Source organism: Gobius niger (assembly GCF_951799975.1).
Source record: "Gobius niger genome assembly, chromosome: 14".
Taxonomy (NCBI): domain Eukaryota; kingdom Metazoa; phylum Chordata; class Actinopteri; order Gobiiformes; family Gobiidae; genus Gobius; species Gobius niger.
In genome coordinates, this window is record NC_136865.1 from 26,594,508 (window position 1) to 26,614,666 (window position 20,159).

At 38.8% G+C, this 20,159-nt stretch overlaps 2 protein-coding genes and 1 long non-coding RNA gene across 3 annotated transcripts; 2 read left to right on the forward strand and 1 right to left on the reverse strand.

Annotated features, from left to right (window-relative positions):
* Positions 1 to 4,706: 4,706 nt before the first annotated feature.
* tapbp.1 (TAP binding protein (tapasin), tandem duplicate 1) lies at positions 4,707 to 11,098 on the reverse strand (the record flags this gene model as incomplete). The annotated part of the gene is made up of 6 exons (XM_079570331.1): positions 10,885 to 11,098; positions 9,630 to 9,818; positions 8,803 to 9,051; positions 7,515 to 7,874; positions 5,825 to 6,148; positions 4,707 to 4,873 (listed from the first exon to the last, which is right to left on the reverse strand). Exons 1-6 carry the CDS (start codon positions 10,943 to 10,945, stop codon positions 4,707 to 4,709), a joined length of 1,350 nt encoding a protein of 449 aa, XP_079426457.1. The 5' UTR covers positions 10,946 to 11,098.
* A 1,077-nt stretch (positions 11,099 to 12,175) lies between these two features.
* On the forward strand, positions 12,176 to 18,190 carry LOC306973406 (major histocompatibility complex class I-related gene protein-like; the record flags this gene model as incomplete). The annotated part of the gene is made up of 5 exons (XM_079570332.1): positions 12,176 to 12,342; positions 14,166 to 14,426; positions 16,343 to 16,621; positions 17,660 to 17,968; positions 18,039 to 18,190. Exons 1-5 carry the CDS (start codon positions 12,285 to 12,287, stop codon positions 18,188 to 18,190), a joined length of 1,059 nt encoding a protein of 352 aa, XP_079426458.1. The 5' UTR covers positions 12,176 to 12,284.
* A 45-nt stretch (positions 18,191 to 18,235) lies between these two features.
* On the forward strand, positions 18,236 to 19,444 carry LOC306973997. Its single transcript, XR_013793591.1, has 3 exons — positions 18,236 to 18,255; positions 18,359 to 18,423; positions 19,184 to 19,444. It is a non-coding gene; the product is annotated as an uncharacterized lncRNA (long non-coding RNA).
* The last annotated feature ends 715 nt before the right edge of the window (positions 19,445 to 20,159 follow it).

Consider the following 20,159-nt stretch of genomic DNA (forward strand, 5'->3'; position numbering starts at 1 on the left):
GTGGCGTCTGTAAAGAAGAGATAAGAGGTCGAGGGCTGATTAGCACCGACCAGGGGGGGCCAACCTATCAGCTCAGTGGCCCCTGTGGCGACTCTTTCTCAAATATTACTTCATGGATTTACTGGCCACAATTTAATTTGCTATTCCTTTTTTTTTAACTTATCTTTATTGAAACAGTGTTAATTTTGACAGCATATTTTTATCTAGTTTTAGCCTTTTGACTAAAACGTCATTTAATTTTAGTCACGATTGAGTCAAATAATTCTTTAAATTTAAGTCATGTTTTAATCGACTCAATTTAGGGATAATTTAGTCAACTTTGCCTTTATATTCATCTTAAATCGATGTCCCCTGCTTCATGTTTGTTCTCCACATGAACAAAGCACTGACCTGTTCCTTTGGCCGTGAATTTAAATGATACGAGGCTCTTTCTAAAGTTTGGATGATTTCAGTCTCTTCTCTTCATTTTGCCTTATTTTAGTTGACGAAAATATCTGGAAATTTGAATCATAGTTTTAGTCTCATTTTAGCCAAATTATTACTTACTGACTAAAATTATGACAAAATCACCACTGTGTTAAAATAAACCTGTTGATGGTTTTACATTCATTTTTGCTGTATATTACAACAAAACAAAACATGTGGTACATCTAGGGCTGTCAATCGTTTTAACATATTATTATCTCTCTAGGTCCATAGTATAAAAAGACATATATATAGACAAGACTCACATAAACAATAGGCTACATACAAGACTATAAAAGACAGCTATAGCAATGTTTCCATAAAGGAGACTGGTACCGCGCAGGTACTGTAAACAAGATTAAAGAATTACTTAACTTAATTGAACAACGTGTCCAGTGAGAGTTAAAGCGTTACCAGCCAAAATGGAAATCTCATAGTTTGTGTTTAGTCTCGTGCTAACGTTAAACCAAAAATGTTCCTCTCAAATCCCTGTTAGGGCACACTGGATTTAGGGGAAGTAGGATTTTACTTTGGGCCACGTTTGGGAGCTTCGGCCCCTGTACTTGTTTTGACAATTAAGGAAATCAGCCCACCACAAAGTAAACTCTCCTACCCCCGACTTACACGGTATTTAAAGATAAAATGTCAAGAGATGGCGCAAGGTGTTGTCTGTTTCTACAAAAGACTAACCGGTTTTAGAGGCTAAACCAGACAAACTACACCCAGCGTCTACAGATCCATCACTTCACAGCAAAGCACGTTCACAATATATAACATTAGCTAGTAAATCACTCACCACGTTGAAGTTCTGATCAAAAACAGCTCCTGGCCGAAGTATTTTAGTCATAGAAAGCACCCGCGTAAGCTAGCATCAACGTTAGCTCCTGTGATCCGGCAAATTATAAAGATGTTTGGACGCCATTATTAAATCGAAAACACGCGTTGTTTCACGGTCGTTGTCTTGACCCGCAGAAGCGAAAGGATGTATAAAATAAGTTGTTTGGGTTCAGTTTTCCCACCCGCCTGGACAATGCTCGTCACTTGCTTTACTATTTCGAGCGGATAAGGTAAAAGAACCCGCGTTTGAACATCGCGGGCTGTGATTGGTTAATGGCGCGCGGTGGTGAGTAAAGTCGATTCTCATTGGACGGGGCTTTTTTGTTTGCGCGCAACAAATTAAAAATGTTGTGATAAACATTTGTCAAATGTTTATAACATACATTTCTCGATCCTGCACATTTGTTTAGAACTGTGGATGTGCGTGCCTTTACCCACTATAACATGAACATAAACACTTGTCAAATATTTATCACAAAATAGTGGTTCCGACTGATGTAAACAATTATTATTAATGCCTTTAGGCTGTGGTGTCAGAAAATATTTCCAAATAAAGGTAAAGTGTGTAGTCAATTTTTTTTATTGGCTTTTCCTAAATCTAAAATCTTCTTGAAAAAAAGTGTAAAAACAGCAACAAAGACGTGATAAAAAAGCAAGAAAAAAAAGTGACAAAAAAAGAGACAAAAAGCAATGAAAAAGCAACAAAAACACTATGAAAAGGTGACAAAAGCAGAACAATAAAGCGACAAAAAAGCAATGAAAATGTTACAAAAACGATTTTTTTTTTTTTTTACAAAAACCCAACAAGAAAGTGATGAAAAAGCAATGAAAATGTGACAAAAACGTAGCAAAAAAAGTAACAAAAACGCATCATAAAGGTGACAAAAAGCAATGAAAAAGTTGCAAAAATACAAAAAAGCGACAAAAACGCGACGAAAAGGTGACAAAAGCAGAACAGTAAAGCGACAAAAAGTGATAAAAAAGCAATGAAAAAGGAACAATTTAAGCGAATACAAAATGTACAAAAACACAACATAAAAGTGACAAAAAGCAATGAAAAAGTAACAAAAAAGCAATGAAAAGGTGACAAAAGCAGAACAAAAAAGTGACAAAAAAAGCAATGAAAAAGCAACAAAAACAAATAAAACATTTACAAAATCCATCCATTTTCTTCCGCTTTATCCGGGGCCGGGTCGCGGGGGCAGCAGTCTCAGCAGAGATGCCCAGACTTCCCGATCCACACACACCTCCTCCAGCTGTTCTGGGGGGACCCCGAGGCGACACCAGGCCAGCTCGGAGACATAGTCCCACCAGCGTGTCCTGGGTCTTCCACGAGGCCTTGTCCCACTAGGACATGCCTGGAACACCTCCCGCTGGAGGCGACCAGGAGGCATCCGGAACAGATGCCCGAGCCACCTCAGCTGGCTCCTTTCGACATGAAGGAGCAGCGACTCTACTCCGAGCTCCTCCTGGGTAACTGAGCTCCTCACCCGATCTCGAAGGGTGCGCCCAGCCACCCTGCGAAGGAAACTCATTTCGGCCGCTTGTATTCGCGATCTTGTCCTTTCGGTCATGACCCAAATCTCATGACCAAAATCTCAACAAAAATGTAACAAAAAGCAAAGAAAAGGTAACAAAAGCACATAAAAGCGCATAAAAACGCATAAAAAAGCAATTATAAAGCGACAAAAAAGCAATGAAAAAGTAACAAAAACGCAGAAAAGTGACAGAAGAGTGATGATGAAAAAAGTTAAAAAAAAAAAAAGTGCAACAATACGAGGAAAAAGATCAGTTTAGGTCAATTTAGTACCTTTTAAATGAGGCGTTACTCTGGCCTAAAGGCTGAAAGCTCCGGTCAAGAAGTTTTAAGATTTGGGTGAAGCCGAACTGGAGAAAATACACTGTGAAGGTGGTGTGTAAGAGGCACGAGAAACATTAGGCTCAATTCCTTTCTTAGCTCCATCTAGTGTGAAAACTAACGAATTACAACCTAAGTAACTGGACAAAAGGAAAACCTAGAAGAAGATAAAGTAAGATGAGGGAAAATAGGGTTTCAACCAAACACACAATTATATTTAAGACCATATTTGTGATGTTTATTTTTTTTAGTTGTACTTCCTTGTTGGACACTGACAGGAAGTGACATAGATAGAGGCAAAAAATGTTACACTGTTGCCGTGCCGACCGTGTTAAAGTCAATGGGAAATGAGTGCTGTGGAACTTTTAACATTATCTATGCCACTTCCTGTCAGCAGCTTGAAAATTCAAATAAAATGAACTTTTCTGCCCAACATTTTTTCATTAAGTCATATTTTTAAAAGCATTAAAAGCCTGTCACATGGTAATGCAAGGTTATTTATACTGCACATTGACACAAGGCAACTCAATACACCTGATACTACTGTTTCCATAAAGGTTGTGTGAAGCTGAGTTGATCCAAGCGTCCTCTGTACCTTCTGGGTTTTTCAAATTATGCCAGCATTGTGTTAACTATGATTGAGGCCAAAAAAATGGTCTAATGTTTCATATGCACTTTAAGGCAGCCCAAGTTCAGTTCTAGTTGTATGTATATCCTGAAAACGTTACTTTTATCTTTGCTGATGCAACAGACTCATAACATAAACACACCATATTTTTCCCCCACGCCTTTTATTCCCCACACAGCAACAACAAATATTACATTACATACACATTACAGGCCCTTTTTCTTTTCTTTTACCAAATCATTTACAGATCTCACTAGACCAGGAGAATCCTCATCTGGTGAAGCTTCAGGACTCACTAATTCCACTTTAGGGATTACAGGAAATATCAAAATATACAAACTTTTTATATTTACAAACACAAAACTGGAGATTAAACTCAACGAGACCTACTATAATTTAAACTTGATTGCACATCTTTCGCATTGTTCCAGTGAATGTGGACGTCAGGTGTGATAACTGTGAACCAATTGTGAATTATGTACCAAAAACAACAACAAATGTATGCATTCTATAAAGCATCAGAATTACAAAATGAGAGTAAATAAACCGAGCTTTAAGCTGACTTCCACATGCGGGGAAAAAACGCTTTCTAGACTTTTCCTACGTAGCTGCATCAAAAAGAAACAAAGTAAACCAGGATCCCAGACGCTAAGATCGTCACAGCACATTTCTTCATGTTCATACCAGTAAAGTAATCTTCATTTCTCGTCGTCTTTAATTCTTTTTCTGCAAATCAACAAAAGAAAGTGGAAAAAAAATTGTAACGCTAATTTCTTATCATATAGAATTTATCAATATTTAGAAATGATTTTACCTTCTCAGCAGCTTCTTCTTCACCTGCAAGAAATTAAAAAGGAAATAAGTGTTGAAAATGTATTACCATAACATTATAGATTTCTGTATTGATGCAATATTGATTTAATTGCAAATGAAACAATATCCAAATCTAAATAAAGATGTAGTAGAGCTTAGTTTGTTCCCACCTGAACCGGTGAAAGTCCAGGAGACGAACTTGATCAGGCCGTAAAGCACTAAAGCCACTCCCACCATCGCCATTGAGTCCTCGATGGATGGAGTGCTGAAACCTAGGAGCACAAAGAGGGATTATCTACACTGAAAACTTTCTTTTCTCATAGATTCATCTTGTATTAACAGTAATTAGTAAACAATAGCTTAAAAATAATCATAAGCATACTGTTATCTTAATTTTTTTCAGCAAATTCGGTCAAAACGAGACAAAATGAGGATAAAAGGGAACTAAAAGAGAAAATATATTATTATAACTGAACTTTTTTAGCTACCATGTGTTAGCAAAAAGGTTTAAATCTCAGTCAAGTGGAAGACCTCACTGATTTTTGTGACAGTTTGGTATTTTTTGAGGCATTTTGAAGATATTAACCTCTTAACCCCCGTCGTAACCAAGTTTCCCCAGAATCTAAAAGCTTCTCGACGGGAGTATAGGCCAGAGTAATGCCTCATTTGAAAGCTAAGACCTAAGACAAAAATCAGTTTTGGTCACATTTTTGTGGCTTAATAATAACATTACACAAAAAAAAAAAAACATGGCCAAAATGCTGTAAAAAAGAAATGAAAAAAAAGGGCCAAAAATACAACTAAAAGCAACCAAATCATGATAAAAAACAACTATAACGTGATAAAAAAAAGACAAGGAAGAAACTTAGATGAGTTTTGCAGGTCTTAGCTTTCAAATGAGGCATTACTCTGGCCTATAGGATGTAAGCTCTCCAGTTGAGACGCTTGTTTTTGGGTTAAATTGGAGAAAATGTGCTTGGTGAAGGTGGGGGTCAAGAGGTTGATGTCAATGTTCAATAGTGAGCTCGTAGGCTAGTTTTTGTTCGCGTTTCTGTGACAGTGACCCTAAAAAAGAACCCTGAAAGTTGTGTAATGTGCTTGTAAACTCATCCCCTGTCAAGAAGTGGGATGTTGGAAATGCACTGGGACAGTAGTTTAAACTTATGTTCCCTTTTTCATTGTGGATATGCAAAAGCTAGTGCAGGGCCTTTAAACTGAATTACCGATGACACTGAGGTTGACGCTGGTCTGTCTTGTGCCCCCGGGATGCGCCGCCACGCAGCTGAGCTCCCCTCCACGGCCCGACTGCAGTTCGCTTGAGTCCAGGTCCAGGCGGCTGGTCTGGCTGTAGGTGCCGTCGTGGCCCTCCCTGTGGCCCGACACGCTGCCCGGTCCCAGAGACCTCACCTTCCCGTCCGCGTCTTTAAACTCCCAGCTGAAGTCCAGAGACAGAGGAGCGAAACCGGACGCCTCGCACATCATCGTCAGGGTCTGGCCCGGGACGATGAGGGGGAGAGTGGAGGGGTGGATGGACACTGAGGGAGGCTCTGAGGCGAGAAACAGACACAAATGTTGCTTGTTAGATGTTAGTCATATTCAAACAGTATAACCATGTAATTGTTCTATCATGAAAACTCCTTAAACTTGTGCGTACCTTTGACTTCATATGACCTTTATTTATGAAAAAGCTTTCTGTTTTCTGGGAAGTCCTGGCCCCAGAGGAGACCCTATTGTTCATGTTTGTTTTGACTCTTGTTACCTTCACAAGAGCACAAACACTTGCCCCCTACCTGCTAATGTGATGAGGTGGTGCTCCTCTGTGTTTTACCTTCCCCAACTCCTTCTGATCAATTTTCGAAGCTCAAATTGCCTACACTTGAAAGCATGGCTTGATATTTACAAGCCAGAAGTTGCCTTAAAGGAATAGGCCACCGTTTTTACATACTGAGATATGTTCTTACCTTGGCTTTGACGAGTTCTTTAGGACCTGTCTGATCTTCCCCCGTGCCTTCAGTCACGTAAACACAGCGCAGACGGCGTTAGCATTTAGCCTCTCCCTCTCTCCACTATAGCTCCAAAACAGGTCAAGAGAGAAGCTACCAAGCTCTTCCACGTTTTCCCTATTTAAATATGGTTACGTGAAGTGTTCCACTACAAAGTATAATTACACAAAATTAAACAATGTGGATTTTCTAAGCGGATAAAAGGGGGGACTATATTGTAAGGCGTAATAATACCAGGAGTAGTTTGAAATCCGCGCAGTAATCTTCACTTTACTGTGCGGATGCCAAATCCCTAGCTAAATGCTAACGCCGTCTGCGCTGTGTTTACGTGTCTGAAGGCACGGGTGAAGATCAGACAGGTCCTAAAGAACTCGTCAAAGCTAAGGTAAGAACATATCTCAGTATGTAAAAACGGTGGCCTATTCCTTTAAGATAGAAGCTGTCACATTAAAGGTGAAAAGCATGTAGTTTGGCAGGGCACGCAAGCTTTACTCTACTCTATCCAAAGAGAATGAGTCCTGGTGTTTTGTGTGTACAGACGTTAGGGCTGGTTTACTCTCACAAGTCTATATTCTTAATGCCACAAATGCAAAATATCTGTGTATTTTATTTTTAAAAATTCAATCGAACCAAAAGAGTGAAGATAAATTTCAATATTCAAAAGCAAATTTGAGGCAAAGCAAAAAATTTGGTAAAATTTCAGCTAAAACTGTAATCAAACATTCTATTTTTTTGTATTATTATTGTATTATTGTATTAACAATAGTCTAGCCATGTTATTATTTCCACAATGCTTCGAGGATATTAGAAACCAGACAACTAACATTAAAATCTAACAAATATCCTATGACTTCAATTAGTAACATTTATCTTGCTTTTCTTCCTTTGTTCTATTCAAATGTTTGCTCACCTACAATCTCCAGCTCCAGCGTCACCTGTGCCAGAATGTACGGCACATGCACGGAGCAGATGTACGTCCCCGACTGCTTCACTTTGGCCTCGGACAGGATCAGGGACGCGTTTCCCTTCTGGTGCAAACCCTCGAAATCCAGCGTGGCCCCCTCGTCCCGTACTTTGGACAGGCGGTCGGTCTTCCCGTCGTATCCCAGCACCAGGTGCCCGTTGCCCCTGAACTGATATCGCCACTCCACCGCGAACCCCGCGCCGTGAAGGGGGGACGAGGGCTCCACCCAAAAGCTACAGTCCAGCAGCACGGGCTCCCCCAGACGGGCCGCCACGTAGACTGTTTTAGTGGTCACGCTCAGGATCACTGCAGTGGATAAAGGGAAGGAGAGAAGCCTTTTAGAAACCAACACTCTGCAGCTCAGTGCCCTTTGGGAACACAGCAATAACCAGGGTTTTATACAGGTAGCTGCAAGCTGAATTTAATGCTTTTTACAGCCAATTTAAAACCCACATATGATAATAAATGTGTGGTGCTTTATTTTGTAGCCCAAAGTAAAGCACCACTTTCGACAAAAGCCAGTGTTTTACATCATATATATGAGTTTTTTTGTCAGGAAATATAAGTAATTTGAGAGTATTTTCTGCATTTGTTAAAAACCTCTTCACCCCCACCTGAACTGAACCTGAACCTTAACTGAGCGCATTGTCTCCAGCTTTACCCAAATCTAAAAGCTTCTCAACTGGGCAGTGACAGTGTAATGCCTCATTTGAAAGAAAAGTGGTTGTAACTTTTATTGTCACATGTTACGCATTTTCGTCTCTTTTCATGTCACCTTTTTGCCACTTTTAAGTCGTGTTTTCATCACGTTTTTGTCACTTTTTTGTTATGTTGGTGTTGCTCTTCCTGTTTTGTCACCATTTTGTTCCGTTTTCATCCTCGTTATTTTGACGCTTTTTTGAAGAAGCTTTTAGATTTTGGTAAAGCCAAACTGGAGAAAGTGTGCTCGGTTCAGGTGGTGGTTAAGAGGTTGATTTGTGTAATAATATTTTTCAAAATCATCTGAGAAGAAAAAGGTTCTTTGCTGAAGGGCCAGTTTTGATGTTTCCTACTCCTGAGGGTAAAAGAAAGAAAACTTATTTAAGAAACCTTTCAAAATAAAATGTGTCATGTTTAGTTTTCCATGGCCTTCCACAATGATTCACATAATAAAAAAATAACTTGCTGCAGTTTAACACCCTTTACTAAACCATATGCATGAACAAGTGCATTGATATCGTATTCAAGTGCGCACCGTCATTGCGTTCGCTCTGGGTCGGAGTTCGTATGACGCTGGTCACGGACATCTCTTTGTCCACGCCGTGAATGGTGGCCGCTCGCCACTGGGCCTGCAGGTACGGCGGGCTCTGAGCGGAGTCTGTGAGCGGCGCCACCCACTTCAGGGAGGACGGCTCCGGCTGGAACGGGTTCAGCTCACAGTTCGGCTTCTTTATGGAGCCTGTGGGAGGGTTCAGCGCCCGGTGGCACAGGGAGCCGGAGGGATCTGAGGGAGAGGAGGCAAGAGCGAAAGAAACTTAAAGACATACCCCCTAAAAAAATATTAACAATGCAGCAATCAAACTTTTAGTGATTATTCACTGTGTTTTGTATTGATTTTATTTGCCTAATTGTAATTTTATGCACTTTAATAAACACTTCCCTTTCTGTAAAGCTCTTTTAATTACTTTGTATACAACTTGTGCTATACAAAAGCCTTTCCTTGCCTTACCATAACATAAAATCCTTCTTAGAAATAAAGAGAAACAGAAAAGGTACCAAAAAAGTAGATTTTTGAAACATGATGTGATTTGAATTAATAACTCCTCTGCTGTTATTTTGTTGTTGTTTTCTTTAACCAGGAAACAAAGTCCCACTGACAATTCAGAATCTCGTTTTCTAGAGTGTCCCAGAAAGGAAACACCTGGAGGAAGCCTACGCAGACACAGGGAGAACATACAAACTCTGCAACAAAGGCGCCACACAGTCTAGGGTTGAACTCATTCTTGCTGTGAGGCGAGAGCGCTAACCACTGTGCCACCGTGCCTCCCACATCAGTACCACATTAAGAGCATCAGTACAAACCTGTGATAAAGAAGACGTGGTTGATGTCAGGCGGTGTGTTCACTGCCTGTGGGTCGTGCTGCTGTTCTTCCGTCTTGATGAACAGGAGGGATTTGACTTGGTTGGCGGCATTAGCCAAACCTCCGCTGCGGCCTTTCTCCAGCATGAACCAGCAGTCGATCACCGGGCAGCTCGGGTCACACGCACAAACTGCAACAAACAGTTAATATGCATGAAAAAATAAATCTTAACACAGGCATAGTCAGTGTTTAATTTATATTCAAAAAGACATACAGATATTGTGCCAAGGTGGGTTTAGAGGGAAAAGTTGCAACTAATTTTATGGCCTCCCTCAGAAAATTAGTAAAAAATAGGACTGATAAAATAGCAGATGATTTCAATGGAACTTTGATCTCTCACAATCTCAAATTGTGAAAGGTTTTTGTCATCCACATCTAAATGGTTCAATGGTTGCAACCTGACACTAGCATCCCACATTAAAAATTTAAATAGTCCAAAGTAAAAGTGAAACGGCTCATGCTTTGGTAAACATGTACCAAAACTAAACTCCATTACAAAGTAGTTTCTCTTTTGAATATCATCATTTCCTCAATAGTGCAGTGTTATCTGTCCTACAGTTGTCCTTTTATAGATTACAAATGCTAGTTAGATAATACATATATTGTTAGAGTCTATTAACAGCTGGTTAGGTCCATCTATTACCAAGGCAATATTTAAAGGCGGTATGTAAAGGTTATGTCGTGTTGTTTTTGTGCAAACTGTGTAGGGCAGGGTTATTACAAGTTACAACCCAAATATACAGTTAATAAACACATCTAAAGTTGTACTATCTACATTATATTTTGCTGCAATCATTGCCTTTTCTGAATAAGTTGGTTTCATTTGGGTTTACAACGTTCAAGTCAATAAGTAATGGACACATTCATAGCCTCTATTGAATATTTCTCTCCAGGAAGCAGCTTGAAGTTTGACAATGAATGCAGAAAAAGATCTACTGTGCACTTGCGGAAATAGACACATAGAAATAGCATTATATTCACTTATAATTATATTTTAAGGTACAATCTTTGCTTGATGAAATTGTGGATAAGCCAAGTTCAAGGCAAATAGAGTAATAACACATCCATATAGGCAGGACAATTTAACTATGTATGTAAAAACTTGCAAACAGTCTGTACACATCATAAAATTAAATAAACCATATGAATAACCTTGAAGAATACCGTGCACATTCTTTCATTTAGTAAAAACTTACCTTGTACGAGGGAAAGTAAGGCGACCAGGGAGAGTTTGAAAATTGTTGAAAACTCCGTCATCTTTGCCTGCTTCGTCCTCGGATCTTTAGTGAAGTCTGGAAGCTCTAACTCAGAGAAAACTGCGCTTTTGTCTGGTGGTTTTCCCCCTATCGACCCTTCTTACTTTCATTTTCACATTCAACCATCTGCGCCACATACAGAATGGGTGAAAGCACTTCCGGTTGGTTTTCGAAATAAAACGCCTGTCACCAGAACAACTTCCTGTTACTTTTATTTGTAAATATTTATACGTTTTGAGGTTACTAAAATTGTCTCTGGGTGGAAAAGCTATGTTAATCATCGGTGTATAATATAATTTGATCTGTTTAGATGCAGCTTCATGAAATTGAGCCATAACGGGCGGTCGTTTCTACTTCTGTCCACTAGATGTCGCCGTAGATCAAGAGAAGGTTGTCCATGAAGTTTGGCTAACAAGATATTTTCTTTTCCCGCCTTTTAAACATATTATTGGTAAGATTGTTGCGTTTAACATTTAAACATTTAACACCTCACTCTGCCTTCTGTCAATCTAGGCAAGGCAGGTTTATTTGTAGAGCACAATTTAAACACAAGTCAATTCAAAGTGCTTCAGAGTTGCCTAAAACTACAAGAAAACAAATAAAATCAATAAAAACATCAGTATAAAATTAATCAATTACTGCAAAAGGCAAATATTTCCTATCTAATCCTATCTAATCATATTTTCTATCTAATTTTACTTGTGTATTTTGTATTTATTGATGAAAGTGCTGTCTTTATCACGTTTTAGCTTTAGTTTTGGCTTGTTGTTATGAGCAAGGTAGAATTCTAATTATGGAAAAGCTACAAAAAAAATGCCACAGAACGAGTTGTGGAGAAATTTAAAGCATGAAACACAACTGTCAACCATTTTCTCTTCGTATTAAACCGACACACCCATATCAAAGTAAGCTGCGTTATAAAATGGAGCTGGCTTATTTAGCTCCACCACATCCTCCAACCTTCCTCCCCAACCGGCGCGTGCTGCAGTCAGGTCAGGTGATTTACAAGAAACAGCAAGCTTAAGTTTCACATTCGTTTGGAACCACTGCAGCTCGAATCTAACAAATAAACCCTGCTACGGCTTTAAGAGTTCATTTCAAAGCACATATTGTTCAAACTGCTCACCCTTGCATCCCCCAAAACTGCATAAATAGACTTTGTTTCCATTTCTATAACCTCTAAATCCCATCCTTATATAGAGGCAACTGACGTCCAGCGTAAGCTCCTCTCGTTGGTCTTACGTTTCTGTTTACAGTGTAATGAAAGTTCCTCCAATTCATATCACCAACCAAGGCCCTAACACCCAACAGACCTTCTGTGGCTCGAATATGATACAAAGATGAAGATCCTTTTAATTTTTACCCTCCTTGGGATTGGGGTTCATGGGACAGGGGCAGGTAAGTTTGAGGCTTGTCCATTTGAAACATATGGTGTGTTGACATTGCTGTTATTGGGTGTATTTAACCTCAATATTATCTGTATTGCTTATAATTTTTCATCATCATAGAGTGGATATAGTGGGAAAATAGAAGATTCAATGTCTTTATTTGTCTCCCTTGGTCCATGGTTTAAAGTGCATGTGACTTTTGAAAATATTACTTATTTAGATGGATGACATCAGCAAGTTCATCAGTTGCATAATTATCATTTTAATTCAGTGAAGCAGCAATTTTAATGAAAAACTTGTATATTTATTTGAACTTTTAAGATGCTTTCAGGAAGTGGCATATTCCCCATTGACTTTATGGCAACAGTTTGCAATTGTTTGCCTCTATCTATGTCACTTCCTGTCTGTGTCCAATAAGCAGGTGAAACTAAACAACATCACAGAAATGGTCAAACAAAATAAAGCTGGGGACATTTTTTTGCAAAATCTTTGTTTTAGCAAAAAACATATGTCTAATATGTCATATGCACTTTAACCTCTTACCCCGCCTGAACGGAGCGCATGTTCTCCAGTTCGGCTTTATAAGAAGATCTTTATTTATATATAAGACCTACAAAAGTAATCACTCTCGTTTTTGTCACATTTTCGTACACATTTTTTGCCATGTTTTTTTATTTTTGTTGTATTTTGTCCCATTTTTGTTGCATTTTCATCCTCATTTTTGTCACTATTTTGATGCTTTTTTAAAGCTTCTAGATTTGGGCAAAGCCAAATTGTAGAAAATGTGCTTGGTTCAGGTGGGGGTTAAGAGGTTAGCTGAATTTTGCAAGTGAGATCAGAATATTTTTTATTGCCATTGTTTGTAAACAGGTTCACAAACTAGGATTTTTTCTCGGTGAAGACGTGCAACATTAAATATAAAAACATATAACACAGAGTTTAGATAAAGAATTTAGATTTAAACTATAAGGCTTTAGGGGCATGCATAAGAATATTAAAATAAATGAAAAAAGAAAATATGGTAAGACGACAACAATTGACATAGAACAACAACGGGATTGGATTTACATATTGTGTAAGTGCATAAAGTGATAAAGTGATACTGTGATAAGTAATAGCAGCGGATCTAAGTCTGGACATACCACACAGTGCAATAGAGCAAATTACAGTCTGTACTGAGTTAATAGGTCTCGTTATTGTTCATGAGTCTGATGGCGGTGGGGAACAAACAGTTCAAGTTTCGGGATCTATTGGACTTGATAGACCGTAGCCTCCTGCCTGAGGGGAGAGGGGTGAATAGTCCGTGTCCATGGTGAGAAGGGTCAGCAGTGATCCGACCTACACGCCTCCGGGTCCTGGAGGCGGGTCCCTGAGTTTTTCCAGCTACTTTGGGCTTTAGGCAGGGCTTAAGAAGGCAGATCAGTCAAAATTTATCTTGTAATCGGCTGTAAACTTGAAATAACCCTTTTAGAAGGAAACAAAAATAAAATAATATCAGGGGTTTGAGATCTGTCAGGATGGTTAGACCCAGGACACGCTGGTGGGACTATGTCTCCGAGCTGGCCTGGTGTCGCCTCGGGGTCCCTCCAGAACAGCTGGAGGAGGTGTGTGTGGATCGGGAAGTCTGGGCATCTCTGCTGAGACTGCTGCCCCCGCGACCCAGCCCCGGATAAAGCGGAAGAAAATGGATGGATGGATGGATGGTTAGAACAGAAAGTCCTTGGCATCACTCATGCAAACAACTTTTGGTGTGAATGTATAATGTATATACCCCTAATAATCGTATAACTTTGTGACATGAAAACTGTTTTTTTTTCTCTCTCTCTCTTGCAGTCACACACTCCCTCAGATACTTCTACACGGCATCAAGAGGTATCCCATCGTTCCCCGAGTTCGTGACGGTTGGAATGGTCGACGAACAGCCCATCTCTTACTACGACAGCAACCAAAGGAGAGAGGTCCCCAAACAGGAGTGGATGCAACAAAATGAAGAACCCGGCTACTGGGAGAAGCAGACAAAAATCTCCATTGCAGCCGAGCAACGATTCAAAGCAAGTATCGATTCGGTCAGCCAACGCCTCAATCAAACACAAGGTGAGTGGAACATAGAGGAAATTCATCTAAATGCAGCTTTATGTAGTAAATCCTTTCTTAAGCAACACATAATAAAACCTGTTCACAAAAGGCCTAAGATGCTAAAATTAAAAGTGGTAGATTGATGAATTTTGTAGTCCTCACATGGCATTTACAGAACGTCTTATAAGTGGCAATAAGTGGATTTGTTGGTCTTCGCTTTCACATGAGGCGTTACACTGGCCTATAGAGATGTAGATTTTAGATTTGGGTAAAGTTGAACTGGAGAAGGCTAAGAGGTGAATGCACCCAGTTTAATGTTTCACTACATTTCGCTTCTGATCTTTGGCCTTTCACGAGCATAAACTTCAATGATAAAAGTTTGAACATGTCGCTCTAGATTTCCTGTTTACTGGCAGCTCTAAACTCTGCATTCATCTACACACAAACTCACTCCTTTGCATATGTAAACCATCTGTTTCTCCGTTGTCAATACTATTACTACACAAAGTAAACAATAGTAACCTAGAGCAGGCGAGACATGGATCTGTTGGCGAGGAGTCGTCCCCTTGCGACAGGCACATAAAGCCTCGTCTTCTTAATGCATCACACGGTTTGCTTTTCAGTCATGGGACTTTTGTTGTTATCACGGCCATTTTGAATACCGAAGTAGAATTATGCAGTGCTACAACATGTAACAATATCTCTACTCTGGATGAAAATGAAAGACAATTGACAGTGGCTTTTTTATGTACTCGTAATCATTGCTCAAAAAGATAACAGTAAAAACACGGCCCCAGAGACGAACGTTTATGTGAAGAAACCAATGAGTCAGTGTTGAAGATGTTAGCATGCTACCGGTTAGCATTTAGCTTCAACAGCTCAGCTCTGACCTCTCCAAGAGAAAGTCCTGACCCACAAACATCTAGCCTTGGATACAACATGTGACAGAGGTCAGAGCTGAGCTGTTACTGTAGTATTTCCTCTGTTTCCATAGACGTGAGCCACACATGTGTTTATCGTGTTGAAGCCATTGACAGTAGGTTGACAGTTGCTAACCAGTAGCATGCTAACGTCTTGAGCAGCTTAAACACCGACTCAGATTGAGACTCTGCTAACATGACAAACTGCATAAATCACAGAGAAAGGTTTTCTGTTTCCTTTTTGTATTAATTTAGTCTAAGGAGTGAAGCAGATCTTTAGTAAATCCTGTAGAGATATTGTTACCTGTTGTAGTACTGCATGTACTTCGGTGTTCAAAATGGCCAACAGAACTATGCGTGATGTCATTGGAAAACCATGTATAGGAGGTAAACATCATCCACCAAGTCAACGAGTCAGGGCAGCTGACCCCACCCACTCTCAACAGGCCACTATGCACTCTGGCTTTTTAACACACCACACTAGATAGGGTGTACAAATTGGGCATGTCATTATCATAATAGTGATAATAAATAAAGGAAGTGGCAAAATGGCAGAATATAATGTCCAATATGCCTATATAATATGAAATTGGATATTCATCCATTGATAATGACAAGAAGGATAATTATGTTAGGATTAATACGAATAACTATGAATTATAATAATAATAATAATTATTTATTAGCATGCTGTGATGATGAAACGTCGTTGTTTGCCAGTGCTGCAAATTGTAAGATAGTGATTGTATGTTAAGGTATATTGTTGTGTTTTGAAACTGATACAGAGGAAGGATTGTTTATTGTTTATTTGATGTAAATGTAAAAGTAATGTATAACTGTAACATCATGAATTGCAAATGTAATTTACATGAACAAGGGGTAGGCATCTCAATCTTGACTGACGCATATCTGCATAACATCTAACCCGACTGCCTAATCCTGCCCACCCTCGTCACGAGCAAAGAGAACAGGCACATCCTCATATGTACACACTTTCTTTTTTCCCTCTCCCAGGACCCCATATAGTCCAGAATCTTTACGGCTGTGAATGGGATGATGAGACTGGAGGAGTTCGTGGCTTCAATCAGTTTGGCTACAACGGAGAGGACTACATCGTGTTCAATTTGGAAACAGAGACATGGATTGCCCCGAGACCACAGGCCGTCATCACCAAAATGAAATGGGACAGAGACGAGACCAAGATTCAAATAGATAAAAACTACCTCACTCACACATGTGTCGAGTGGTTGATGAAGTACATTAAAGATGGAAAAGACTCCCTCATGAAAACAGGTACGAATGACAGAAGTACAGGCGACCGATTTCACAAAACTGATGTATAGCAAGACAAATGTAATGCTTCCTATTGCCATTTTAACGCACAGATACAACATGTTTAATGCCACAAACACAAAAGATTGGCACATTTATTATTTCTATAACATTCCACCAAACAGAGGAGAAAGGGAAAAACTTTGTGTAAAAGGTACCGACAATTGAAGTTGCATTTGTTTAATATTGTATTGCGATATTAGGTGATGCAATATTCGTATCGCAACAAGCTACAATATATCGCAACATAGTTATAGTGAAAGTTGAAAATAATGAAAATACAATGAAAATACTTATTGTGGTACACGAGCCACATTGTTAACCTCTTAACTCCCACCTGAACTGAGAGCATTTTCTCCAGTTCAGCTTTACCCAAATCCTGTAGGCCAGTGTAACGCCTTCTTTGAAAGCTAAGGTCTACAAAACTCATCTAAATGGATCTTTTTCCTCACGTCATAAGATTTTTTTTCCATCATTTTTTGGGGTATTCAACTCATTTTTGTAACTTTTTTTTTAATTTTTTTTTTTTCATTTTCTGTCACATTGTTGTCGTTTTTTTGGTCATTTTCCGTCAATTTTTTTTGTCACACTTTTGTCATTTTGTCGTCATTTTTATGTCATTTTTTGTGTAATTTTTTTGTGTCATTTTTTGTGTCAATTTTGTCAATTTTTTATCACATTTTTGTCCATTTTTGACGTTTTTTGTCAATTTTTTGTGACATTTTTGTGACATGTTTGTCACTTTTTCAGCAATTTTTGTCATTTTTTCGAAAAAATTTTGTACATTGTTTTGTGACATTTTTGTCATTTTTTATCAATTTTTCATCACTTTTTTGTCACATTTTTATCATTATTTTCGTCTCAGTTCTGTTACTATTTTCACAACATTTTTCCAGAAGCTTTTGGATTGGGGTAAAGCCAAATTGGAGAAAATGTGCTTGGTTCAGGTGGGAGTTAAGGGGTTAAACTTCTCACGTGATAATATTTATGTCTCCTCAGAGCTGCCCTCCATCTCGCTCCTGCAGAAGTCGTCCTCGTCTCCCGTCACCTGCCACGCCACAGGTTTCTACCCCGACAGAGCCATGCTGTTCTGGACTAAAGATGGAGAGGAGCTCCATGCCCTCATGGAGCTCGTGGACTACTGGGAGGTCCTGCCCAACCACGACGGGACGTTCCAGAAGAGCGCGGACCTGGACGTGTCCAAGATCCCACCTGAAGACTGGGACAGATACGACTGTGTGTTCCAGCTCTCTGGGGTCAAAGAGGACGTCCTCACCAAACTGGACAGAAAAGTCATCAGAACCAACGGTGAGGGATTGGACGAAGCTGTGTAAAGCAAGAATCTACTGTTATTTACATGGTGTCTTCTTTTTCTCAGCAAAGAAGAATAGTCCTACTTTCAGCAGTATTTTTGTCATCATAATTGCCCTCATTACCGCTGCACTTGTTTTTGTTGCAATCCTGTGCACTTTTTTCTTTACATTCAAGAAGATCAATGATGAGAAAAAAGGTAAAAACAACACACTTTAATATGTCATTTTGTAAAAACATCACTAAAGAGCATGTTCTTCTTTCAGCTAAATCCTCCCTGTTTCGTAAGTAGCTTCACTTCATCCCTTCACTTTGTAATTTCTATATCTGTGGTTCTTATTTGTAACGATTGCTCTACGATGACTTTATTAATTTGTGCCTTTGCAGCTCCCTATTCTGAGGTTAAAACCTGAACAGAAAAACTTTAATCAGTTTCAGAAAACTTCCCAAAAGTAAGTGATGCAAAGTTGAACAACAGTAAAAACACACAGTCGGCTCATGTTATTTTCACTTTGGCACTTTGTCTATGAGGTCTGATCCACATTGTTTAGAAATTTTGCACCAAAACCTTCACTTTGTACCATTTGCTCAGGCAGGACGACCATCATGTTAAAGAGACAACTCTGTTATGTTATATAATAGGACACTACGATACAGATACCATCATTTCCTCATCATACAATATGTTACAATAGGAAGAAGTGTTATTAAGTCACTGTGTATGTATCTGCTCACAATACATGTATTTACAAAGATACGGTGAGGTAAGGTATACAGCTGTATGCAAGAGTTTAGACACATCAAGTCAAAATGTCTGTTCATGTGAATAAAGAAGCACAAAAACGTCTTTTAAAATCTACTTCGCAAACTTAAAACTTCTCATCTGTAACTTGACTTTTGGAGATCATTTCCTCGTCTTCTTCTTCTTGCTTCATTGTTCACATTAACAGACATTTTGACCAGAGTTGCCTGAGCTTTTGCAGGAAACTGTACTTTTCCCTTCACGGAGCTGCTTTACATAAATTCAAAACACAGATAAATTAGACCTGAAAGTGAGGCAAAAGTTCCTCCTCCTACTGTGGGCTTTATCTGTAATTTAGACTCTTGGCAAAGGTCAAATATATCGTAAATATTTGTGGCCAGTTATTTGCGAGTTTGACTTAAAAACAACCAGGAAACATTTCACTCATTGTTTTATTCTTTGTGTTGCAGAATCTCTCTACACTGGAAATGGAAAGTATAATAATGTAGGATATATCAATACTTTTATTAATATTTACTGTTAATTCATCTATTTATTCTATTCAATGTCTATGTAATTGTTTGTCTAAGCTCTCGGTCAGACTCAGCACAGATGATGGCTCAAGAACTTTTGTCTGCAGATATAATATATTCCAATATTTCACTGTCCATATATACATGTAATTGCTCAGTAGAAACCAACGATTTATCAGTGTTACTCTAATAGTTACACACTTTTTGAATGTTTGATTAAAATAGTTATTGTTGAGCTGATTAATAATGCTCTAACAGCATGAAGAGTGTTTTTGTTTCCATTCTTTAATGTCATTAACTTTTGCTGCACGTGTCATCTTCTGTACTTGTTTTATTTTTAGAGCAGCAAACCTTTGATAAAATATGAATAAAGTTGAATTGCAGAGTTGCCATGTTGAGTGGGTTTTCTCAAGTTTCTTCCATAACCGTTGCACAAACGTCTGAGCTCAAGTCCATGATCTGCCAAGTTTCCTCTGCATGAACGACAGATTATTTCACTGCTCCCCCAAATTGTTATTAAAGGTGACTAATAAAGTCTATGTCACAGATCACAACAAAATGGGAACCATCCACTTTATATTAAAAGTCTGAAAATGGAGTTGCTGTTGTTTATTGGTCTTAATGTTTTTGTTATGTTTTGTTATGTGTTTGATATAAACATGGGGGTTGGAAATGTTCAAAACCGGTCCTTTATTATAGAACCTCTAGCCCTAAAGATGATTTTAAGGGATATTATTACACACATCTCAAGTCAAATGCCTGTTAAAGTACTCTAGAAATGTGGAAAATACTGTCAATCCTTTAACATGTCTTTGTAGAACATATATGATGTACAACCACCAAACAAACTCGTCTCCTCCTGCTATAAAGGATTAGTCTGTTTATCAAAACAATGTGATACTTTTTAGGATGA